Genomic DNA, 26,886 nt, shown 5'->3' with positions numbered 1-26,886 from the left:
TGCCTTTATATTTCAAAGAAAAATTGTTTACAATGGCCAAATTGGGTCCCTTTTTTCAGGACACCTTGAACTTCATGTCCAAACTGTTGTTTTCTTCACTGACCAATTATAATCCACATTTTGGACCCAAAAACACACAAAAAATCCCAAAATCTTTTTTCAAAATTTGTAATGTTGAAGTCCCATTGACAACCAAACCTGCTTGACCGTTTTGAAGCTTGATAATATTTATTCAACTTGTTACGATAAACATTCAATAGAAAAAAATAAGATTGAATAGTTTTATGTTTGACAATTCAACACAAACAGCAGGTATGGGTATAGGCGTTTTTGGCCTTTACACATACTATGGTCAAAACAGGTTATATAGTGTGCAAAATAGTGAGACATTTTTTATATATACAGTATATCATCTAACACAAAAAGGGTTTGGAAGATATCTCTTTGTGAAGTTAGGTGTTGTACCCATCACCTTATCAAAAGTATATACGTACATGCAATCAAGCTTCTGGAACACTAATCTTCATAAAAATTGAAAAGATTATAGTGAAGAAAAAAAATCTATATAACATTGAAAAAAAAGGATTTTAAAAATTATTGACAAATAGTTCAATTCAAATTTTTCAGGCATGCGACCCAATAAAGTTTTTTTTTTTTTTTTTTTGCGCACTCAATAAAGCTTCTTCTTGAACAGGTCACGGAGCTGCGTCATACAGCCTACTCTCTCTTTCGCCGCTTGCACTCTACTGTCACTTCTACTCGCCGAGACGCCGATTCATCAGAGGAAAACAACGACAAATACGACTCATCTTCTTCCCTGAGTTAATGAAATAATGCATTAGCTTGTGCTAAATGTAGTTTTAGATTAATTCTGCACGTTTCAAAGTCGCTCGCTCAAACCAACCGGTGTTGTGCTTTTTCCGCACAACACCGGCCGTTGCTTGCTTTGCATGCCTCCCTTTCAATAGTTGGCACCTCGCTCGGAAATTTATTAAAAATGATCACATTCGGTTCGTCCTTCCTGACATCACAACGACTCTTGGGATAAGTAGTCATTTGTGCTGCTTTCGGTTTTGAAAAGGACAAGAAATGATGGAAATATGGAGATGGATACATGCTCCATGCAGCATTTTAATGCATATTTATGAGTGCAATAAAACTGTAAAACTCAAATGACATTATCTCCCGTTTTTCTTGGCCGAGTGACTTCAAATAAAAACTGGTGTGGACATCAACCTCCGCACTTTCAAACGAGACCAACCAGCAGCACGTGGGTGATGTAATTACAGCGTGACGAAGCTTCAAAGACAATATGCGTAAAGGCGTCACTGCCTACACGTTCGGTGTTAAAGGGTTAATTTAATAAAAGTAACTATGAAGGGACAAATCACTGTTCAGACTAGGAACTATTTTCTCCACTAGAGGGCACTCATGCTTTTTGAGCGAATAATGCTTCATTTCTGTACTTCTTTTCATTTTTTTTCCCCCTTTGGCTTAATGTGGTTATGAAATGGGTTACTGTACAGTATCATTATAAGTTCCGTTCATATAGATAACTGTGCTGAGAAAAAAAATACCATTGTTTGATAAAAAAATAAATAAAACTAATAATGTAAGTAGTTACTCACAATGTTACTTTTTAGTTGAGTATTCTTTTCACCAAATACTTTTCTACTTGTACGTGAGTACATTTTTTGAATGACGACTTTTACTTTTACTTGAGTAATATTATTTTGAAGTAACACTACTCTCACGTGAGAAAAATTCTTGGCTACTCTACCCACTTATGGTTATTGTGAGACTTGTATCATAAATGATATCATACCCATATGTTCCCACTACTAATCAGACATCAGAATGACATCAATTTATAGTTTCTCTTCTTCATCGTTTGTGCACTCTGCTCCTCCACAAGAACTGTGCCAAGGGGGACATTGTAATTGAAACTTTCATTTCACAGCAATCAGCCACTGTAGACTGATGTGACTTTAGCACCTTGCACACTGGTTATTTGACCTTTTTTTTCACTTTAGGTTCAAATACAGTTTGATAGGGTTAAAGTCAGCCTGCAAATTTGTAATGCCAGAGCTGTAATACAAGTAGAAAACAGCAAGTGTATCAGTAAGTGACGTTTAACACCTGAGTGTCATTGCTATTATTTTTCTGTCAATAATGAAATGTTAATATGCTTTGTAATTCTTTCAGTTATTTTTTAAGCAGTGATCTCAAAAATTCCTAGGTAGGAATTATAATTACATTTCCAGTAACTATTAGAAACATAACTTCCATGATCTTTGGTACATTCACTTGACTACTTCGCCTAATTACCCGGATGTGTGTCACTGTAAAACTGACATTGATGTAGCGATCTGAGTTTCAATGAAAAAATTTTGTCATCAAAATTTCATTTCTTCGAAAATTAATGGTGTGGTGTTAATTACATATGTGTTTTGGCTGTAAAGTTATCTTTCTTTTCACCATCCCTTCCCATTTCAATTTACCAATCCATATTTTTCATATTCATTTTTCATTCATGTTGTAGAAATTACTGCAAGTTTAATTCATTCACCAAAGTGATTTTTAGGTTAATTATGTTGGATGTCGGTGTGCTTTTAAGTTTATTTGAATCATTTAAAACACACATTTACCAAATACCATGAATCAGGCCATTATTTTTATACCTAAATACTGTCTTTAAATTATGATTATGCAATTCAGCAATCCTGTACACATATCGTTTACAATTATAATTGTGGTCAATTCTACAGCAGATATGGGGGTTATACAGTGGTATGAGAAAATATCTGAACCTTTTGCAATTTCTCACATTTCTGCATTAAATCACCATCAAATGTGATCTGATCTTTGTCAAAATCACACAGATGAAAAACCAGTGTCTGCTTTAACTAAAACCACCCCAAAATTTATAGATTTTCATATTTTAATGAGGATAGTATGCAAACAATGACAGAAAGGGGGAAAATAAGAAAACCATTACAGTTAATATTTTGTGCCCCACCCTTCCAACCCTCCAATGGCAGCAATAACTTCAACCAGATGCTTCCTGTAGATGTAGATCAGTCTGGCACATCGGTCAGGACTAATCTTGGCTCCTTCTTCTCTACAAAAATTCTGTAGTTTAGTCAGATTCCTGGGATGTCTGACATGAATCGCTGTCTTTAGGTCATGCCACAGCATCTCAAGGTTCAAGTCTGGACTTTGACTTGGCCACTCCAGAACGTGTATTTTGTTTTTCTGAAACTATTTTGAAGTTGATTTACTTCTGTGTTTTGGATCATTGTCTTCTTGCAGCATCCATCCTGTTTTTAGCTTCAACTGTTTGACAGACGGCCTTAGGTTTTCCGGCAAAACATCCTGATCAACTTTTGAATGCATTCTTCCATTAATGATTGCAAGTTGTACAGGCCCTGAGGCAGTGAAACAGCCCCAAATCATGATGCTCCCTCCACCATGCTTCACGGTGAGGATGAGGTGTTAATATTGGTGAGCTGTTCCATTTTTCCTCCACACATGAGGTTGTGCGTTACTCCCAAACAATTCAACTTTGGTTTCGTCAGTCCACAAAATACTTTTCCAAAACTTCTGTAGAGTGTCCAAGTGCCTTTTTGCAAACATTAAACGAGCAACAATCTTTTTTGTAGACAGCAGTGGCTTCCTCCGTGGAGTCCTCCCATGGACACCATTCTTGGCCATAGTTTTACATACAGTTGATGTGTGCAAAGAGATATTGGACTGTGCCAGTGATTTCTGTAAGTCTTTAGCAGAGACTCTTGGGTTCTTTTTTACCTCTCTAAGTATTCTGCGCTGACCTCTTGGCGTCATCTTTGGTGGACGGCCACTCCTTGGGAAAGAAGCAACAGTGCCAAACTCTCTCCATTTGAAAACAACTTCTCTGACTGTCGATTGATGAACATCCAGACATTTAGAGAAGGTTTTGTATCCTTTCCCAGCTTATCCCCCTCCCCTTCTGTCATTGTTTGCATACTATCCTCATTTAAATATGAAAACCTATAAATGTTTGGCCTAGTTAAAGCAGACACTGTATTTTGATTTGTGTTATTTTAACAAAGATCAGATCACATTTGATGGAGATTTTATGCAGAAATGTGAAAAATTCCAAATGGTTCAGATACTTTTTTCATACCACTGTATATCAACTTTGCTTTGATTTTATCTATCAGAAGTTGAAAAGTAAAACTTTTGCTTGTCTTTTAACAGATACCTTGTCCCCGCCTGTCAATGTTACCATCAAAGCGGTGAAAGCTAACTCTGCTCTGGTAACATGGGACATCCCAGAGGGAGACCCTGTCATTGGCTTTGCCATCACACAGCAGGTGATTGACACACAGATACAACAAACGCAGACCACATAGCTTTTAGTTGAAATCAATACTATGCATCAAAGACGATACTGTACTCAATGACACATTATACAAAGGAGTTTGTGTTTCTCACTGCAGGTTGCTGCCATATATTTTGCTTACAAAGTATTATTTTCCCCTCATATGAGTTATGAAAGCGATCAAAGGAGTTGAGGTGTTGCTTGACTGCTCTCAGAAACTAGCTTATCAGTGTGTAAAGGGGTTACTACTGGATGCCAGTCAGTCGCGGGCACTTACAGTGACAACCATTTGGACATTAAACAAATTTTCGACACGAGCGACATTATAGTTGTGGTTTCCCTCAAAGAGCCATCATGATTATTAAACCATATAAATGTAAGGAACGCCTAATTTTATTTCCTACAAAACAAATTGAATGATATCTGGCTTTGAAATGAGACGCCAGTAAAAGGAGAACTGGGAACAAAAAAATTGCTTGCAATTTTTCAATGTTTTTAGTCTCAAATATACTCATCTTTATAAAACGTCTTAAAAGAAAACCATTGAACTTCATCCGGTGGGCCTTCAAATCCTCAAATGTTATAATTGGCTGCATTGCATGACAGTGAGTGAGAAATATTTTGACATTCTAAGCGTTAGCTTTATTTTCTTTTTAATTTTGCCATGGAATCGGCATTAAAATCTGTTCTAAGAGTTCTTGAAAAGGTCTGGGAAAGTTTTAAAATACACTTGAAGAAACCTACACGATTTTCTCTCGCGGGCCGCATAAAATGATGTCGCGGGCCAGATCTGTCCCCCGGGTCTTGAGTTAGAAACCTGTTATTTAGAGAGAATAACACCATCATTGAGTACAGTAAAGTATAGTAAGTATAAAATGCACATAAGCAGGCAAAGAAGAATTATTAATTAACCCAACGTCCAATCCATTTTGACTGTTCATTCGCTCCTCCCAGTCAAAATGGATTGGACATTTAGCGCCTTCATTGGCAGCCAATGAGTTAGTTACGATTCAGTAAATATCAGAGACCTAGTAGAGTTCGTGATAATTGTCCCAAATGTTGCAATTATCTTTGTGAGTAACCACTTTAGTTCATTTGAGTTAATGTGTATGTCATTAGTGTGCAGTGAAATTTAGTTTTGAAGGTGTGTGTTCTTCCATTTTTTGGTCAATACTCTCCTGTATTATGCACCGACAGAAAAAAGACGTGCGTATGCTCCGATTCATCCAGGAAGTCAACACCACCACACACTCCTGTGCATTATGGGACTTAGAGGAGGAAACAGACTACATTGTTCATGTCCAATCCATCAGCATGTTTGGAACCAGCCCGCAAAGCGAACCTTTACGCTTCCGAACACCAAAGGAGGCAGAGACTCAGGCTTCTAAGAATAAAGGTAAAAAACATGAATCATGACACACATGCGTACAACGCTTTTTTTTTTGTGGTTGCTCCTGTGCCAGAACTTGTTTTTCTGATCATTTCTTGACTCTTAATGTCTAAAACACCAATAACAATCAATATGTACACAAAGCGTGAAATGAAATTTTACAACAGAGTGCTCCACACAGCCAAGGGGAAGTATTCTTCATTCTGCATTGACGTGCCTCCGCAGGCCAACTTGCTTGCAACCAGCCCTACTGAAACAGTAAATGAAAAGGAGCGCAAGGGGGGTGCAGCATTTATCAGTTGCCGAGCAGGGAAGCCAGCGTTGCAAGGGATGGTAAATCAATGTGCTCTTGGCTGAAGCCTTATCTACAGGGTTCCTCCTCATCCTCATCTCACGTGTGACACTCTGTTGGATTCCTCCCTGAAAGTGGGGCCAGAAAGAGTTTGAACTCTTTGACAGTGGCAAAAGCGTGTGGAATACAGATAGAGAAACCATCACTGCAAAAGATTGAACATATACTCTTTCCACTACTGAGGCCTAATTACCTCTCCAAGTGTTGTCTCAGGGTTGTTGCTGCAAGGAAACAAATTCGTAAAAATCAATAGTTGGACAGGTTTTGAAACAAGTTGTTTTTTTTTCTTCCTTTCTATTGAGTTTCATTTACTGCACTGCCTTGAGCTCATTTATTAGACATTGATGACTTTTTCTCACAAATAAACATGACTCTTAATTGACATCACACAGAGAGCAAAACATACCGTAAACACATATACAGTGGGGCAAATAAGTTCTTAGTCAACCACTAATTGTGCATTTAAGTATATATTTTCATGGGACCACACTGTCAAAATGACACTTTGACACAATGAAAAGTAGTCTGCGAACAGCTTTTATAATAGAATTTATTTTCCGCTCAAAATAACTGAAAATATAGCCATTAATATCTAAACCCCTGGCAACAAAAGTGAGTACACCCCTTAGAAACTACATCCCTGAATGTCCAAATTGAGTACTGCTTGTCATTTTCCCTCCAAAATGTCATATGACTCGGTACAGGAGTGTTTCAGCATTGCTGCAGAGATTGAAGAGGTTGGGGGGGGCAGCCTGTTAGTGCTCAGACCATACACCGTACTCTACATCAAATGTGCAAGGCTGTCACCCCAGGAGGAAGCCTCTTCTGAAGACGGTACGCAAGAAAGCCCGCAAACAGTCTGCTGAAGGCATGTCAACAAAACACATGTATTACTGGAACCCTGTCCTATGGTCTGATGAGACGAAGGTTAATTTGTTTGGTTCCGATGGTCTCAGGTATGTGTGGCAGCAACCAGGTGAGGAGTACAAAGATAAGTGTGTCATGCCTACAGTCAAGCATGGTGGTGGGAGTGAATCCCCCCCACCCACCTCTTCAATCTCTGCAGCAATGCTGACAGCACTCCTGTAACGAGTCATATGACATTTTGGAGGGACAATGACGAGCAGTACTCAATTTGGACATTTAGGGATGTACGTAGTTCCCATGCTGTGTACTCACTTTTGTTGCCAGGGGTTTAGATATTAATGGCTATATTTTGAGTTATTTTGAGGGGAAAATAAATTACCTCTATTATATAAGCTGCACATAGACTACTTTTCATTGTGTCAAAGTGTCATTTTGTTGGTGTTGTCCCATGATAAGATATACTTAAATATCTGCAGAAATGCAAGGGGTGTACTCACTTTTGTGATACACTATATGTGTTTGTTCTTTTCACATCTCCAATCCTTAAAGTATTGTTATTAGTAGTAGTATTTCTTTCCTTGAGTTAGCGTTTGGCTTACTCAGGGTCTATTGTATATCGTGAACAAGTGAATAGGTGTGGCCTTTGGTTATTGTACTTTAGCAATGTTAAATCTGACCAGTTTGTTCTTGTAAAGCCAAATTGATCAAGCTGCTCAGCACCTCTCGGGCACTTGTGCTTTGATTAGTTAATACTGGGCAACAGAGACCAATCGATCAGCAGAATTGCTTGTTTCTCAAAGCTACTGGAGCATGGGATGCATGCTTGCCACGCTGGGGACTCAAAATGTCACCTAATGCATTTGATAAAGGATGTGAAGGCGGCACCCTGCACTGTGGTGAACTTTATTTCTAGCTTGTGACTTCCACAACAATCAGTAATGCTCGAAAAATTGGGTTTTAGCACTCAAGGGCACCCCAGGAGCAAACAGGTTGCAGACTATCATCTCAAAAACATCTACCGTAGTTGCCATTTCTTAAAGCTGAAAATCTTGACTGTCTTTCCAAGCTTTTTTTCTCCGTCAGTATATCTTACTAATTACTACACATACACACGCAAAACAACCCTAAATATTAGTAATAACGAGCATTTAGCAGAGCCCAAACGACCTGAGTAATTATCTAAGTATATTGCCTTCTTACTATCACAGACGAAGTAACGATGGAGGAAGTGGGCCAGACCAACCAGCTGAGAGCAGGGGAGCTCATCATCATTGTGGTGGTGCTTATCATGTGGGCAGGTGAGGATCATATCAAATACAGTACTCTGAATTTATCAAGATTTATTCTGAAACTAATTAAAACACAACAATTAAAAATCAAATAAAAATGAAAAACAATCATATCCACGGAGCCGATTTGTCTGCTCTGTTCAAATTTTAAAATCATTTTCTCTATTACAAACAACAAAATTTGCATATACTAATCCCACAAATTGAAACAGTGCTGCATTTAAACAGTTCTGTACAGAAAAGGTCATTTTAAAGTAATATTTTTGGCGTAGTTTATTCCTTGTAATTAGTGCAAGTTTAGGCAAAAGGTCTTCCAAACATGGACTGTGTTATCTCAACATGATGTAAATCTTTTAAATCGAATTTTGGGATTTTTTTTTGTTTGTTTGTTTGTTTGTTTTTTGTTCAGACACCAATGTAGACTCTTCTGGACAAGTTGCATATTTTTGTTTTATATATGACTTCCACTCATTTAGAAATGCATTTCTTCCAAGGGTGTAGATTTACACAGGGAAGTTAGGAGCGTAACACTACCAACTTTTCAGGAAGCTCAAATTGTTCCCACCCCAACTTTTAAGCAACGTTATTTGCATTATATAATGAGTTCAGTTAAATTTGTAATTTTGATTGTCTTCCCGTATTTTGCAAGGATAGAATTGACCCTACCTTTATGCCGGTCCATTTTTTTCCCTCAATGCACATTTGATTGGCTGATGACTTGACCTCTCCCCCACCCCCGCACACATGCACACTCAAAAAGACATTCCGCCCCCTTCAAAGAGGAGCGATATTAGACTTTTTTTTTTCCGGCCAGCAGCAGTAGCAGCAGCAGCTACAGTAAGTAATATAAAAAGACGTCAATGTTGTGGGGGTGGGGAACACACCACTAATTTTGCTACTGAAAGTCCGACCTGCACCAGACTTAGCATAACATTAAACTGTATGCTAACCTGCAAAACTCGAGTAGAAAGCTACTTAGAGAGACGTGTCCTCCTGTAAATGTTTTCTACTGCTAACGTTAATTAAACTGTGAGAAAATGTAGTGAACTCTGCTGGAAACTATACACCAGCAAAACGTGTGCAATAATCTGCTTAGAGAGAGAGAGGTCCCATTCTGTGTTTCACAGGAAAGTGTTGATAGTCAAAAAAACAAATGCGGCCTGATTTAATAGAAAAGACGGCTAAATGTTGTGATTTTACACTTTTGAAAAAAAAACACAGTGGCACCTCGACATACGATCGCTTCAACACACGATCTTTTCGACATCTGACGTAAAATTTGACTCGCAATTTGTTTCTACATGCGATGACATGCCCGAAATACAACTATTTTTGGCAGCGCCGCAGTGTCTTTGTTTTCCCGCAAGACGGATGCACGGCTGATTTTCTTGTGAAAGTAATCAACATGAATTCCAAGAATGTTAGCGCAGGTGGTAAAAAAAAAAAAAAAAAAAAAAAAGGAAAGGTGAGGCTTACCACTGAAATGAAGATGAAAATGATAGAAAAATATGAGCGTGTCTGTGAAATGGCTTGACAATACGGCCGTACAATGCCAATCAATTGGAAGGTCCTCCTCCGACCTCCGTTTGCCAGTCTTTATAATTTAAGGAGACAATTATTATTATTGTAACATCACCAATAAATCGACAGCTTCGTCAGGTTTTTAATCATTTATTTCAAAACTTGTGCAACACAAAATGCCTACTGTCCGCAGCAGCTGAACATGAAAAGTGAAAGTAAAAAGTTGTCCCCCACTCTCTGGTACGTCAGCCACGCGGTGCGTTGAGGTACACCACGCACGATTTGTTACATTATTATAGGTACAATATTATTATTATTATATTATTATTACGATTTCTATTCATTTTTTTTTTTTTTTTTTGCTGTGTAATTGCTATTTGCAATAGTACCAGCAGTATTTATTAATGATTTAGTGTAGGTTTTCGAGCGGTGTTTCTTATAGAAAAATCCTGCTCGACATACGACCATTTCGACTTACAAACAAGGTTGTGGAACGAAATAACTTCGTATGTAGAAGTACCACTGTACCTATTTGTGTATTTATTTATTCATTTATTAATTTTAGACATAATTTATTTTAAAATATTTTCATTTGCAGCCTATGCAGACATTGTACAGATAATCATAAATTAATCATAATCATGGTAAAAAGTTTGATTCATCCCAATTTAGATTTTTTTTTCCATAATTGCCCAACCCACTGATCCACAAGTTGAAAATAGTGTTGGAGAAGATGAAAGAGACAACTAAATAAAGTAATGTACAGTATTACTCTTGTGGTGAAGGACAAGAGATTATTAACAAGTTTGTATTTATGGTTTATGTTAATACAAGTTATTTTCAAATATTGAAAATTAAATTTGTGAATCAAATCCAGACATTTATTCTGGAAGTTTTCAAAATGTCCCTTTAGTAGTTTTTGAAAGCAAAGGTTTGAACGAAATGGTGTATCACCTGAACCAGTACAAATGATAGTTCATTAAATCGATACAGATTTATTTTGCATTGATCATTTAGCCTACCAATTAATTAGGTTCATATTCGTGAGAAATGTAGCCCTGACCCCCGTTCACCAAATCTTTTTTGTCTTATTAATGTCCAGTCCCCAGCAAAAAGTGTGCATGCAGGTTAAGCTGTTATATCGCCTCTACCAATGTTGAGACCAAATCTACGACCTTGATAGTGAAAAGGATCTTAAACTAACAAAAGTATAATGGTTAAATATCTATGGGGCGCCATTTGTAAATGTCACACGCTGAAAATTAAGACATTTTCTCACATTTAGCGCCACACAGTGTTCAAAACGTGGTGTAAATTTTTTGAGTCACTTTTTTTTTGCACATTTACAACATTATTCGGCAACTTAAATACTCATTTTTAAATACGAAGTTTTGTACCTGAGTGTTTAAATCCAGAACTAAATATTTAATTTTAATCTTAAATTTATATCCTATACAGTGCTGCTCGAAAGTTTGTGAACCCCACAGCGATGGTCAGATTTTTTGTAAAAAAAACTAAAATAACCTTATTAAATGTTAAGTTATACCCAAATCCACAATACTGACATTCCAAATAATGGACTGAAACAAAAGAAATAGTTATATTGTCATTCTTTATTTAACAAAAGTGGTTGATTTAAGAAAAACTCAGGTATCATGTGTGCAAAAGTATGTGAACCCCTTCAGTTAATAGGATATTGCGCCTCCTTTTGCAGAGATTACCTCAACCAAACGGTTTCTGTAGTGACTAATCAGCCTCTCACATCTACTTTGGGGGATTTTTGCCCATTCTTCCTTGCAGAACGCAGTCAGTTGAGAGAGGTTTGATGGGCGTCTGGCATGAACTGCTCGCTTCAGGTCCCGCCACAGCATTTCAATGGGATTTAGGTCAGGACTTTGACTGGGCCAGTCCAGAACACGAATCTTCTTCTTTTTCAGCCATTCCTTGGTTGTATTGCTGGAATGCTTTGGATCATTATCATGTTGCATGATCCACCTTCTGCCAAGCTTTAACTTCAAAACAGATGGCGTCAGGTTATGTTCTAGGATTTGACAATATTCCTCAGAATTCATGATTCCCTGCACTATGTGGAGTTGTCCAGGTCCTGAGGATGAAAAGCAAGCCCAGATCTTGACATTCCCACCTCCATGCTTCACTGTTGGGAGAAGGTTCTTTTGGTGGTATGCAGTGTTGACTTTTCGCCAGACATGGCGGTTTTGGTTGTGACCAAACAGTTCAATTTTGCACCTACATCAGTTGATGAAAACTCTTTTTAATTTAGTCTCGACAACACAACTGTTAAAAAAACAAAACAAAACTACTGAATTGATTGATTAGGAAATCAGGTTGAAATAATAGAAAATTCCAAAATGTTGAGGGGGTTCACAAACTTTTGAGCAGCACTGTATCCTAACTGCTAAATCTGATAATGGTTGGAACTAAATATTTAGCTTAATATGCAAATTCACATGACTGGAGACCGGAAGTAACCAAATAAAAGCTGGAGCACACAAATTGCTCTATAAATAGTTTCTCCTAAATATGTATTTTACATATATATTGTTATTATCACAATTACTCATGTCTAAGAGCAGACTGCTACCGTTGAGTAGGTTTTATTCATTTTCAAGCAATGCAAACAGACAGTCCCAGCTGCTCCACCAGCTTTTATTTTGTTAGATGTTGTCGTAATTTCCAGCATGTGCTGCTTTACAAACGGCGCCCATTCAATACCAGATTCCATCTATTTACTAATGTTAAAAGTTTGATGGCAATGAAATTTTTATGCCCCTCTTTCCAGGTGTGATAGCCCTTTTCTGTCGCCAGTATGACATCATCAAAGACAATGAGCCCAACAACAACAAGGATAAAGCCAAAAATTCATCAGAGTGCAGCACTCCTGAACATCCAACAGGGGGGCTGTTGCGCAGTAAGGTATAACCCACCCACCCTTCTTCCCCCGAGGTGCCTCCCCTCCCTCAACAGCACCGGGCAGGTGAATGGTGCCGCCTGCTAGACTAGATCTTTTCCACTTAACAGTCTTGTACACTCATGCAGTGTTTCTCAATGTCAAGCAAAAACTTACTTCCCTTAAAATGTCTATTACCCTCCATCTGCACATTACACTATGTGTCTATCATCCTTGAGGTAATGATGCATAGTGAGCAGGAAGCGTTTAAAAATAGGCCATAGTAACAGCCAGGCATTAAAAAAAAAAAAAAAAAAAAAACTTTTTATTTTCTAGATTTCTGTCACAACAATAAACCGTTTTGTTAAAGCAATAACACACGTACGAGAAGCCTACATTATGTTTTTAATAAACAAAACATGGAAACATTTCATTTGGGTTAATGTCAGGATTCGGAGCTACACTAAGCGACATTTTTTGTGATGTTAAATCCATTTCGCTGTTGCTTAATTTTTGTCATTTGGGTTGTTGTACTGGAGCCTAATTCCTTCTCTGTTAATCGTCAACTGACAGACAAATGGTTATAAAGTCTGTAAAATGCCCTGATGCCGCAGACATCAGCAGCAGCATTCTACGGTTCTTCTTCACGTCATCGAGCATTCTGCAATGTGCGCTTGCAGCCATCTCAACAGGACAACTATTTCTAGTAGCAACAGTTCTGAATTTTTCATTCATAGAGCTGTCTGATCCTACATCGATAACTAAAAGGTCTTTGAGAAACACTTTTGTTACTCTTTATTCATGAACGTTGCCAATTTTATCTGGAGATATAATGAGAGCCCTTTTGTGTGAGGGATGGTTCATATCGGGCTTTGCTGAAGTAAAGCAGGGCCACTTTTAATTGAATTTCAATCTCCTCAAATTGATTGGAGTCTAGGTTGACTGAGTCCTGACTCTAGCTTTTGGAGAGGGCTTTATACACGCTCAATAGGCGTGTGCATGGTGTATCTAGTAAAAACATGAGTGTTTTCTAATGTTGTCACATAATTTTGTCATATTGTGGAGCTTGAAGAAACAAGAGTCAACAGTTTACTTGCAAATTCACAAAAAATAACAGCACTTTATGATGACTCGACCAGTACATGCCATACAATGCAATCTGAGTAAATTCCCACAGGAAGCCATGTAATAGGTCTCCACACAATCAATTTAACTTCTAATTTCGCAAATTAACTAGCTAACCGACTAAATTGACAACTGTATTAGCATCCCGCCCATCAAAAAACTAAAACAATATATATCTGAGCTTCAAAACTTTGTGCTTGGTCATGGTAATAACACTGGTTTACAAAATTTTGGAAAATATCTGCTTAAGAGATTTAAAAAATAATGATAATAATAAAATAAAATAAATTGTACTTGCTGCTGTGACATTGATTAGAACATAAAAGATTATCGTGCCGGTTGGCTAAAGTATTTAAGCTATTTAATGTTAAAAGTTCAATTACAAAGATATATTGTTCTAATTGTATAATATCAGTTTTACAAGTTGCTAAGTACATTTGACATGAGATGGATGTATCAATGTGAGCCACCTCTTATAGAATGTGTCTATATTAATGCATTTTGTCCACTTCCAAAACACCTGTATTTATGCACTACATTGAAACAGCATATTATGTCAAAGCTCTTGCCTGCACGATTATATTCTGAATTGGAAGACATTTTTTATGGTACATATGTTTACCCAGTAATAACCATTCCCATTTCAATTAATACCCATTTCGGCCTGATGCTGTACCTCAAAAACTAGCATATTGACACTTTTGTCCTCATTTTTCTTTTTTTAGGGACTCAAATTTAGTCTCTCTACACTCATCCAGGAAGTATTTTCTTACTTGTAGACCGGTGTAATCACTGTAAAACATACGTGGTGACTGAGGGGAGGCAGGTGAATGCAATGAATGAAATTAACAAAAACCCTACAACGTATTTTAATAATGGGTCAAAATATTTTTTCTTAGAGACGGTCCTTTGCTTTGCTTAGCCAAAACTACTGAGGCAGCAAGATGGATATTCGAAATTTCTTTAAACTTAAGATTTCAAAAGCTTCAACAGCAACTGAGCTTGAATCGAGGATTGAACACTAACAGTCTCAAGATGTAAATGGCAGAAAACACTCAGGTGACTTGAAGTTCTGCTCTAAGACCCCCAATTTGGCCAAATTTCAAAATTGTCCGATATGCATGCGTGATACATCGTTGGAAAGCTTAAAATCTCAATTTTCTGGGGGAAGAAAAATTTGAACGGGAGGGCATTTAAAAAAAAAAAAAAAAAAAAACAGAAAAACCCTACCTGGAGGCGAGAGCAGAATTACAGACGCCATGACTTTAACAAGATTTTATCGTGTTCTTACCTTGTTTCGATCCAAAAACTCCATGTAGCATGTATCACCGAGTGTCAAGACACAGCTGTGAATGGCCACAGCTGGATTTTTGGGTTATTTTATGGGTGAAACATGGTAATATAACAAGGGTCGCAATGCACAAATCGCAGACATCAAGGAGTGGTTGAGATTTTCTTTTTCATATATTTACCCTTTTAAACGTTTTTTTTCAATTGATTATTTACCATCTAACATATCGGACAAAATGCGACGGTAACAAAAAACATACAATTAAGCGATAGTTATGAGGTAGCTATCAGTGACTTTTTTACAGACACCATTTTTTTCATTGTGACGTCATTTGTTTAAAGTTTAAAATATGCGAGTGAATGATTTTTTAAAGTTCTTTTTTATTTTAATGAAATATTAGACAATCAATTAATGATTCTAAGCTAAAAATGACAGACATTTTGAATAATAAATATAATTAATTACATTCGTTTTATGGCTGGGTTGAAACAAAAACGGTTGTGTGACGTCTGTAAACGGGGGTTTCCAGGGTAAAACGGAAATTAAAAATAGTTTGGGGACTTAATGCGCCATGAATCTGCCATGGCAGCATATTGACATATTGTTCTATTAAAATACAACAGTTCTTTTGGCTTAAAATACAGCAGTTTATTTTAAAGAGAGGTGCAAGAGCAGAAACTGCTTTTTCAGCCTTGCCTGTGTTTTCCGCAATATACATACAGTGGGGCAAATAAGTATTTAGTCAACCACTAATTGTGCAAGTTCTCCCACTTGAAAATATTGGAGAGGCCTGTAATTGTCAACGTGGGTAAACCTCAACCATGAGAGACAGAATGTGGGGAAAAAAACATAAATCACATTGTTTGATTTTTAAATAATCTTTTTGCAAATCATGGTGGAAAATAAGTATTTGGTCAATACCAAAAGTTCATCTCAATACTTTGCTATGTACCCTTTGTTGGCAATAACGGAGACCAAACGTTTTCTATAACTCTTCACAAGCTTTTCACACACTGTTGCTGGTATTTTGGCCCATTCTTCCATGCAGATCTCCTCTAGAGCAGTGATGTTTTGGGGCTGTCGTTGGGCAACACGGACTTTCAACTCCCTCTACAGATTTTCTATGGGGTTGAGATCTGGAGACTGGCTAGGCCACTCCAGGACCTTTAAATGCTTCTTACGAAGCCACTCCTTTGTTGCCCTGGCTGTGTGTTTGGGATCATTGTCATGCTGAAAGACCCAGCCACGTCTCATTTTCAATGCCCTTGCTGATGGAAGGAAATTTTCACTTAAAATCTCTCGATACATGGCCCCATTCATTCTTTCCTTTACACAGATCAGTCGTCCTGGTCCCTTTGCAGAAAAACAGCCCCAAAGCATGATGTTTCACCCCCATGCTTCACAGTGGGTATGGTGTTCTTCGGATGCAATTCAGTATTCTTTCTCCTCCAAACACGAGAACCTTTGTTTCTACCAAAAAGTTCTATTTTGGTTTCATCTGACCATAACACATTCTCCAAGTCCTCTTCTGGATCATCCAAATGCTCTCTCGCGAACCGCAGATGGGCCTGGACGTGTACTTTCTTCAGCAGGGGGACACTAATTGCTCCCACAGTTGATTTCTTTACACCAAGCATCTTACCTATTGCAGATTCAGTCTTCCCAGCCTGGTGCAGGTCTACAATTTTGTCTCTGGTGTCCTTCGACAGCTCTTTGGTCTTGGCCATAGTGGAGTTTGGAGTGTGACTGACTGAGGTTGTGGACAAGTGTCTTTTATATCGATGATGAGTTAAAACAGGTGCCATAAATATAGGTAACGATTGGAGCCTCGTTAGACCTTGTTAGACCTCATTAGACAGCCAGAAAGCTTCTTTGTAGGTGACCAAATACTTATTTTCCACTCTAATTTGGAAATAAATTCTTTAAAAATCAAACAATGTGATTTTCTGTTGTTTTTTTCCACATTCTGTCTCTCATGGTTGAGGTTTACACATGTTGACATTTACAGGCCTCTCTAATCTTTTCAAGTAGGAGAACTTGCACAATTGGTGGATGACTAAATACTTATTTGCCCCACTGTATACAGTATATACAGTGGGGAGAACAAGTATTTGATACACTGCCAATGGGTTTTCCCATTGTCAGTGTAAAAAATACTTGTTCTCCCCACTGTATATGCAACAATATATTGATATACTATATATACAGTATATCTTGTAAGTTCATTTTATTGCTGACACTGCGTTTCGGGGTCATCAACATGTTTTGCCCTCCCTCCCACAAAAGTCAAACTCCGCCTTTGCTGTAGACTTATTAAAATACCTTGCTAAATGTTTTAATGTTTGTGATACAAAGTTCAATAAAGCAATCCCTCTGATTATAGTCCAACATTTGTCACTTTATTTTCTACTTTATTTCAGTTGTTGCAGTGAAGTGACCGTTTTCAATCATGTATTCCGGAAAAGTCACTTGTCCCATTTCGGTTCTCCGATGTTAAGAGGGAATCAAGCACCCTATAAAAATTGTAACAGAAAGTCTACTTGACATTGACAAACACTTACAGTGTCATCTGAACATCAGCTTCAGGCTAAATTGAAATATGGCTTCAACGTGGCGCCATTTGTGCTTGAGTGCAGTATTCAGCGTCAAGTAGCAAACAGACTCAGGCTCAATGCGAACTACTAAAGTGCTTTCACCAATGTATGCATTACAGAAAAATAAAGCAAAACAAATAGCTTTTCATTAGAAATGTCCTAAATTCGAATATGTGATCGGAAACTGGGCCCAGTCCGAACATGTGATAGGAACTTGTGCTTAATCCGATCACATGATTGGAAATCAGGCCTGATCACATCATTTTCAGTACTGGAATCAGGTAAAAACAAAATATCGGGTATTTCAAATGTATTTATCTATTTTAACTTATAAGAATAATCTAATTGGCTGCCATTGACGGCTATAGACGTACAACACATTAAGACATATTTTGTTTTGATTCTTGCTGATTTAATGTGATGTAAAGCACATTGAATTACCTATAAATTTGCCTTGCCTTTCCTTACATATTAATGTAATGCCACTATTAAAAAAAACGTTTTTTTGGTTGTCAACTTGTCACAATATTAACTGATTGGCAGCGACTGACAACAATAGACATCCAAACCATTTTGACTGGGAGGAATGGCAGCGATCGCTTGATCAGTGCCTGTTCCCCAGTATAATTGGACTGGACATCTATCGCCGTCAATATCAATGAAACATGATCATTCTTGATACCAGCCTTCCCATTCGAAATGGATTTAATATGTAGGTTTTATTTAAAAAATGATTTTCTATAACTGTCAATGGCAGTGAATGGGTTCAGAGCTATAAGCAACAAAATAATCTACAGATATAAGGATATTGATTAAATTATCTGAACCTTTTGGAATTTCTCACATTTCTGCATAAAATCCCCATCTAATGTGATCTGATCTTTGTCAAAATCACACAGATGTAAAAACAGTGTCTGCTTTAACTAAAACCACCCAAACATTCATAGCTTTTCATATTTTAATGAGGATAGTATGCAAACAATGACAGAAGGGGGGGAAATAAGTCTGTGAACCCTCTGCCTAAGGAGATTTAAAGAACAATTAAAACCAATTTTTACCAAACAATTTAAGTCAGGTGTGTGTCCAATCACTGATGAGTGGTTTAAAGCTGCCCTGCTCACTATAAAACACACACCTGGTAAGAATTGTCTTGATGAGTAGCATTGTCTGATGTGCATCATGGCTCGGTCAAAAGCGCTGTCTGAAGACCTGCGATCAAGGATTGTTTATTTGTATAAAGCTGGGAAAGGATACAAAACCATCTCTAAAAGTCTGGATGTTCATCTATCAACAGTCAGAGAAGTTGCCTACAAATGGAGAGAGTTTGGCACTGTTGCTTCTATCCCAAGGAGTGGCCGTCCACCAAGGATGATGCCAAGAGTTCAGCGCAGAATACTCAGAGAGGTAAAAAAGAACCCTAGCGTGTCTGATAAAGACTTACAGAAATCACTGGCACAGTCGAATATCTATATGTAAACTATATGTAAAACTGTGGTCAAGAAGGGTGTTCATGGGGGGACTCTATGGAAGAAGCCACTGCTCTCTAAAAAAAAAAAAAATAATAAATAAATAAAAACATTGTTGCTCGTTTAATGTGCTCAAAAAGGCACTTGGACATTCCACAGAGGTTTTGGCAAAATACTTTGTGGACTGATGAAACCAAAGTCAAATTGTTTGGGAGTAACACACAACGTCATGCGTGGAGGAAAAATGGAACACTTCATCCCCACCATGAAGCATGGTGGAGGGAGCATCGTTATTTGGGGCTGTCTTGCTGCCTCAGGGCCTGGACAGCTTGCAATCATTAATGGAAGAATGAATTCAAAAGTTTATCAGGATGTTTTGCAGGAAAACCTGAGGCCGTCTGTCAGACAGTTAAAGCTAAAAAGAGGATAGATGCTGCAACAAGACAATGATCCAAAACACAGAAGTAAATCAACTTCAGAACGGTTTCAGAAGAACAAAATACATGTTCTGGAGTGGCCAAGTAAAAATCCAGACTTGAACCCCATTGAGATGCTGTGGCATGACCTAAAGACAGCGATTCATGCCAGACATCCCAGGAATCTGACTGAAATACAGCAGTTTTGTAGAGAAGACTGGGCCAAGATTAGTCCTGATTCATGTGCCAGACTGATCTGCAGCTACAGGAAGCGTATGGTTGAAGCCACAAAGGGAGGGAAGCGAGGGGGGGGGGGGGGTACAAAATATTAAATGTGATGGTTCACTTACTTATTTACCCCTTCTCTCATTGTTTGCATACTATCCTCATTAAAATATGAAAACCTATAAATGTTTGGGCGGTTTTAGTTAAAGAAGACACTTATCTTTCATCTGTGTGATTTTGACAAAGATCAGATCACAGTTGATGGTAATTTCATACAGAAATGTGAGAAATTCCAAAAGCTTATGATACCTTTTCATGCCACTGTATATATTATATATTATATACTATAGTGTTATATTAACACTAATGAAACAAACTTAAATTTGTTTGCACCTTATTTTGTGCCGTGCAACTGACTTGCAAAAAAAAGGGATTTGTGAAAAAAGTTTTTCATTATAATGTTGGGATAGCTTTGTTAAAATGTTGTGAAAAACAGACATTTGGTTGAATTTCTTCCTTAATATATTTCCAAGGTATCGGATCGGGACTTGGTTTTGGCAGATCCTCAAAATATGGTGGTTCAGACTCACATGCAAAAACATGTGATCGTGACATCCCTACTTATCATTTAAAATAAATGCAGTACAGAGGCCTCCTCATTCTCATTGTTATATTCCAGAGAACTTTTCGGGATCTACAATACTGTCCTCTTCTTTTCTCTACAGTTTTCCAAGAACAACAATAGGATGCCATCTGTCAACATAATTGAAGTGTGACTGTCTGTTCCTTACACTAAAGACTTGCTGTTCTCACAAAAAGGCAGGCCTTTTAAGCAAACCTCCTCGTCAGGATGAGACGCTTAAGTCTCCTTTGCAGTGGGCCTGCCAATGAAGCAAAGCTTGTGGGACTCAGAGGATTCAGGAACAACTTGGCTGGCCTGAAAAGACAACCCACTGAGGAGCTACTGCAGGGAGAGTTGAGCAGATCCACCGTGTTTAACAACCACCATACCATGGGGGAGGCACAGATTAGGGCCAAGTGGTCCTGGCAGTGGACAGACTCCTGATAAAGCACCCCCAAGGACAAAAGTCGATAAACAGAGCTGGAGAGCTTTTCATCCACTCTCCCTCTTTCTTCTCTGTCTATAAGTGGGTCGTGATTTGACCACACATTTGTGGGTCGTTGCCACTGTGTCAAAATATTCCTCTGTGGTGTGATTTAATCCCATCTTCTAGATGTTGTTTTGTCCTAATATTCTGTAATCCAATTTTTTTATGAGCGAGGGTGAATAATTTAGTAGTCAGGCGCATAATTTTATTACAAGGTGTACCGCCAGAACATTTCTCTTTTTTGGGTACTTTTTACACCACATCAAGGCAGAAAGATCTGCCATCCTTTGGGGAATATACTGTATGTCTGGTGATCTTGTTTTCCCCCCTCAGGAAATCCAGACTGAGTGAGGGGCAAGTCCAAAAACAATCATAGACGAGACTTCCTAGGAATCGCTCGCATCTGAAGTTCAGATTTCCCTTTTTGACATCTCCTTGTCTCATCTGTGCTTTTTAAGAGATTGTGATTCTTTACATTCCACACCCTGAATGAGCTGTTTTTATCTTTTAGGGTGATGGATATCTCAGCATTCTGGGTAAAGGACTTGACCCAGTGTGCCTGATCTAAATAATGAATTTTAAAAGAAGCTTGGATTGTTCTACAAAGAAGTGGCCTTTGTAGAGACATTAGAGAAGATTCCTTGAGCAATAACTACTCGAAGCCCTGACACATGGAGACAAGGACTTCATGTGCAATGAGGTCCCATTCTGTAGAAAAGCATCACACATATAACATCTAGGCATGCAATGTTGAGACAAATGCACATCGTGATGAATAAGTATGGCGAGCCTCAGATGTTTGCTTTCATGTAATAACGTTGGAGAAGAACATTACGTATATGGGTTCATTACAGACAATTCTGCGATGAACAGATTTCATCAAGGTGTAAGGGCTTCTCATGAATATTTTTAATTCAAAATAAGTATTTAGTCATAATAGGTATAATACATACATGTAAGTTGAATTATAAAATCAATAGGAACTAGTTCCATTTTTTTTTAGTAGAGAAGTTACCGTAAATGTTAAATACATATTATCATTCAGTGAGACTGACCCTACAGCCAGCCTTAGCTCATGAGTTGTCTAAAATGTCTCCTCATACTCAATAAAACTATTTCACTTGAATAGCCAACTTCTAAGTATGGCAAGGGCCTTCATACACAATAAAGCCATGACTTAAGAATTCAGCGTATTAAAATGTTATTTAAAGTCGAAGCTTTGTCTTTAGGAAGTAGGATCGTTAATTATCATTTCTAGTGTAGGGAGATAGTTTGATTAGTCTGATCAACAGTATAATAAAAGTCACTTTTTTTGATGGTGAGATGGACAGTCCTTTATTTTACATAAATCGCATATTTCAGATACTGACATTATACTGTTTTGGTCAGATTTTGTAATGTGTGTACAATAAACAGAACTATACAGTTGTAGGATCAGGCTGACTAATGCTAAAATATTTAATGTGTAAATACATTTAATATTACTAGAGCCCGAAATGAGTTCTAACAGATACGGACATGAACTACAGCACTGTGCAAAAGTCTTACAGGCTACTATTAGATTAGCTAATTTTGATACAATGGCATTATTACAATACAAAAGATAACCGACAGTGAAATGGAATGGGCCCTCATTTGTATGTGGGTCGCCAAATCCTTGGCAGCTCCCTTGTCCATGCATCCATTTAATCTCTATCTGTCCGCCTATTTACTGTACTACTATGCTAAAATGCTTCTTAAAATTATATGTAAGAAGTGGACTAAGACCTTCGCATAGAATTGTGTACTTTCACCTTACAGGGAGGTACTATTAGTGAAAGAATTATTTTTTGTGTTACAGTGTATCACAAAAGTGAGTACACCCCTCGCATTTCTGCAGATATTTATATCTTTTCATGGGACAACACTTACAAAATGACACTTTGACACAATGAAAAGTAGTCTGTGTGCATCTTATATAATTGAGTTAATTTATTTTCCCCTCAAAATAACTCAAAATATAGCCATTAATATCTAAACTTCTGGCAACAAAAGTGAGGACACCGCATAGAAACTACGTACCGTATTTTTCGGACTACAAGTCGCACCTGAGTATAAGTCACACCAGCCATAAAATGCCCAACGAAGAGGAAAAAAAACATATATAAATTGCACCGGAGTATAAGTCGCATTTTTGGGGGAAATTTACTTGATAAAATCCAACACATAGAACAGATATGTCATCTTGAAAGGCAATTTGATATAAAAATACAATAGAGAATAATATGCTGAATAAGTGTACAGTGTACAGTGCGTGAACAACGAAATGCGAATATGTCCTCACCAGGACGCTACGGCTCGGTCCTGGCTATACAGCGAGCTGAACTCCCAAATGACGATCCTGGACGTCCGTATAATTTGCTGAATCAATGTCGTCCTCGATACCAAACAGGTTCGCATCAACGTAAATAAATGATAATTAGATGCTATTACAGCAATGAAACAAACGGTTAGCATGCGTTCGCTAGCATTAGCACATCGTTCAAACAACCACACAACTGGCTCTAAGTGTCCGATCGCGGGTGGAAAACACAACAACAACAGAAAAGATGATCCACACAGGTGTTGCCTCTGTAGAGATAGTTTACAAGCATAAACAAAGACCGTAGGTTCCCAGCCATGTCTCTCTCTCTTGCCCACGCGCTCAGAGACGCTGTGTAGCTGTCCATCTTCTTTTGGCGTGTGAGCGCTCCTCTTCGCGTAAACAAGCGCGAGTGCGCCCCCACGTGGGCGTGAAAGCGCCACAAACTATAAGCATGCATTTCAATATAAAAAAGTCAATAATACAATTGAACACACATTGCCAAAGGCAGAATGCGAACGTGGCCATAGCTATTAAGAGTTATTCAGATAACTATAGCATAAAGAACATGCTAACAAGTTTACCAAACTATCAGTGCCACTCGAAAACACCAAAATAACATGTGAAATGATATCATAATGTGTTAATAATTTCACACATAAGTCGCTCCTGAGTATACGTCGCACTCCCAGCCAAACTAGGAAAAAAAACTGTGACTTATAGTCCGAAAAATACGGTACATCCCTAAATGTCCAAATTGAGTGTGAAAGCCCTCAAACAGTTTGCTGAAGACATGTCAACAAAGCACATGGATTACTGGAACCATGTCCTATGGTCTCATAAGACGGGTGGGCTTTCTTGTGTCCCGTCTTCAGAAGAGGCTTCCTCCTGGGGTGACAGTCATGCACACCAATTTGATGTAGAGTGTGGCGTATGGTCTGAGCACTAACAGGCTGACCCCCCACCTCTTCAATCTCTGCAGCAATGCTGACAGCACTCCTGAAATGAGTCACATGACATTTTGGAGGGAAAATGACAAGCAGTACTCAATTTGGACATTTAGGGATGTACGTAGTTTCTATGCGGTGTACTATCTTTTGTTGCCAGGGGGTTGGATATTAATGGCTATATTTTGAGTTATTTTAAGGGGAAAATAAATTAACTCTATCATATAAGCTGCACACAGACTAGTTTTTATTGTGTCAAGTGTCATTTTGTCAGTTTTGTACCATGAAAAGATATACTTAAATATCTGCAGAAATGCAAGGGGTGTACTCACTTTTGTGATACACTGCATTTACTGTTCAGGTCTAACAAATAATAATGATTTTGTAGTACTTATCTGTTTATTGTTCTCTTATTTTCAGTAAGAAAATAATCTTTTGTTAAAGAAAAAATGTCCTAAACATGTCCTAAATATAGGGAATGCTAGATTTTTTGAGTAGCTAGGGACTCACAAGTTTAATTCTGTAGAGATTAGAGACAAAAACCATGACCGACAGCTTTCAGCCTATATCCTTACCCAATACACCAATTAATCACACAACCCTCATTAGCTAGCCATAAGGCTAGCCATTACAATACAATTATTGCAGGTTTTAAGTAGTCATTTAAGTAACTTGCCAATACTGCGAAGGAAGAATAAAGTAGCAAAATGAGTCTGATGGTCAGACAGGAGCAGAGTTACATTGCTTTATAAGTGACAGTGCTCAATAGTCGTCCATTCAGGTACGAACAGCAGCCATATTGTATATCCAATGTACTCACCGATGTTTCTAATTTCCTTTCCTACCAATGAAATCTTCTTACATTTGTGTCGGAAGCTACTAACTCATATTCGAAACTCTCTATAATCAATTTAAGTAAAATTGTTAGCCTGAAATCCTTTTTACCATGGTAAAAATGACTTTGTTGGAAAAATGTGATTTTAACTCATAACAATTGTAATTGTAGCTTTGTTGTACTAGTACCACATGTTTGGTTTTACACAATGGGTGATTTTATGAAGGATGTGTATCGGAAGATAAACATTTGCCCATTGATCCTGTTAAAGAATGCAAATCCCTCATTTATATTCAAGTTCTAGACTGGTCTAAACGTGTTCAGCTAATATTGATGTATATGGCTCGAGCAGATTGCGTATCTTGACACCCGTTAACCATAGATCTCTATAAATATTTTCCTAAACCAGAAAGAATAACGGTGTTGACTCAATAATCTATTTAAAGCTCTGTGGTGAGACCTATTTTTGAGATGTCAGAACCTTTTAATGTGGTCAGCTCACTTGGGTCTTTCATGCTTCTTGCTGTGAGTTTATTGAACTTTTTTTTTTTCTTTTAAAGGAATTTGAAAACATGCCTGGAAATAACCTCGCCATTGAGGGAAATCATCCTATTTTAGCTGCGATAGAGAATGTGGAAAAAGAAGCTTGGTGAAGAAACATCAACTGCTTTATTAACTCCAACTCATTTATATTTATTGTGTAAAGTGTACAGCAGTTGTTGCTTAATGAGGGCTAGCATGGTTTAATTAACTATTATGCACAAGGTTACACAACTTCAATTATGAGGTATCTTGTGTGTTTGGAATTGTGTTTGCTTAAAATAAAAAGTATCAAATATTTTCTCCAAATAACTGTCTCAGCTCCTAAATGCAGAACAATTTTGACCATTTCTAATGATATACTGTGGTTCTGGAGCGCCCCCTACAGATATTAGTGTTCAGTGCACATCCAAAAAATGACTGGGAATATTACAGGTAATGTACTGGTTCAAAGGGCGGTGCTACTGAAAAAGCAACAAGGAATGAACCCACAGTAAGAATCTGAACAAATGTGTGTGCGCAATGACATTGCATTTGTTAGTAATAGGCCCTACACACATGCAGTATATACACTGGGTACAGACAGTATTTATACCCCCTTAAATTTGTATATTGGACCCATTAACTTTTTCAATGGCAATGATAGTAGTGGCTCTTTTCAATCTTTTTCTGTAAATTGAATGAGTTTGTCACTGGAAAATATCTAATCCATTTGAAGTGTGAGGGGCTGGCATTCATTTGGTGCAGCCCCCCTAGTTCAAATGGATTGGGTGTCGAGCCCTGCTAATGGCAGTCAATGAATTAAGTTTTTTTTTAATATGCACAGCACCCAATATAGACAGAAAAGGTTAACTAAGAAAGAAAATAAATAAATAAATCTCACTTAGACATAAGTATTCAGATCATAATTAACTCAGGTGATGTCCGTTTCTTCTGATCATCCTTTAGAGCAAGGGTGGCCAAGCTTGTTTTTTCATGTCTTCCTCCTCCAAACACACTTGAATCAAATAATCAGGATCATTATGAGGCCCCTGCAGAGCTTTCTGATGAGCTGATCATTTGATTCAGGTGTGTTAGAGGAAGGAGACATGGAAAACAAGCTATATAGGTGCTCTCGAGGACCGGATTTGGGCACCCTTGCTTTAGAGGATTCTACCCTTTCATTGGAGTCCCCCTATGTTTCATAAAAGTGAATGGACTTGCTTGGAAAAACCACAGACCTTACAGGTCACAGTGCATATCAAAACACACATATGACACTACAGTATTCTGCAAACTCCGTTCAATCATTTGCCTAATCACACCAA

The 26,886-nt window shown here is 37.8% G+C and overlaps 1 protein-coding gene across 3 annotated transcripts in view; it reads left to right on the top strand.

The window, feature by feature from the left end:
* Positions 1–26,210, top strand: part of fndc5a (fibronectin type III domain containing 5a) — a 59,226-nt gene extending 33,016 nt beyond the window's left edge. The window contains exons 2-6 of one of the 3 annotated variants that reach the window (XR_009067161.1): positions 4,240–4,355; positions 5,561–5,759; positions 8,181–8,270; positions 12,583–12,777; positions 20,533–26,210. Coding sequence is in view for 2 of the 3 variants with exons in the window: in XM_057859542.1 (XP_057715525.1) it covers positions 4,240–4,355; positions 5,561–5,759; positions 8,181–8,270; positions 12,583–12,716; positions 20,533–20,583 (590 nt within the window). In the remaining variant the exon portion in view is untranslated. The remainder of the gene's footprint in view (positions 1–4,239; positions 4,356–5,560; positions 5,760–8,180; positions 8,271–12,582; positions 12,778–20,532) is intronic. The other 2 variants (XM_057859543.1, XM_057859542.1) reach the window with 2 other exon arrangements.
* The last annotated feature ends 676 nt before the right edge of the window (positions 26,211–26,886 follow it).

This window comes from Corythoichthys intestinalis, chromosome 15 (genome assembly GCF_030265065.1).
Source record: "Corythoichthys intestinalis isolate RoL2023-P3 chromosome 15, ASM3026506v1, whole genome shotgun sequence".
Classification (NCBI taxonomy): Eukaryota; Metazoa; Chordata; class Actinopteri; order Syngnathiformes; family Syngnathidae; genus Corythoichthys; species Corythoichthys intestinalis.
The sequence above is the reverse complement of the archived record's forward strand: the minus strand, read 5'-3'. Positions and strand labels throughout refer to the sequence as shown.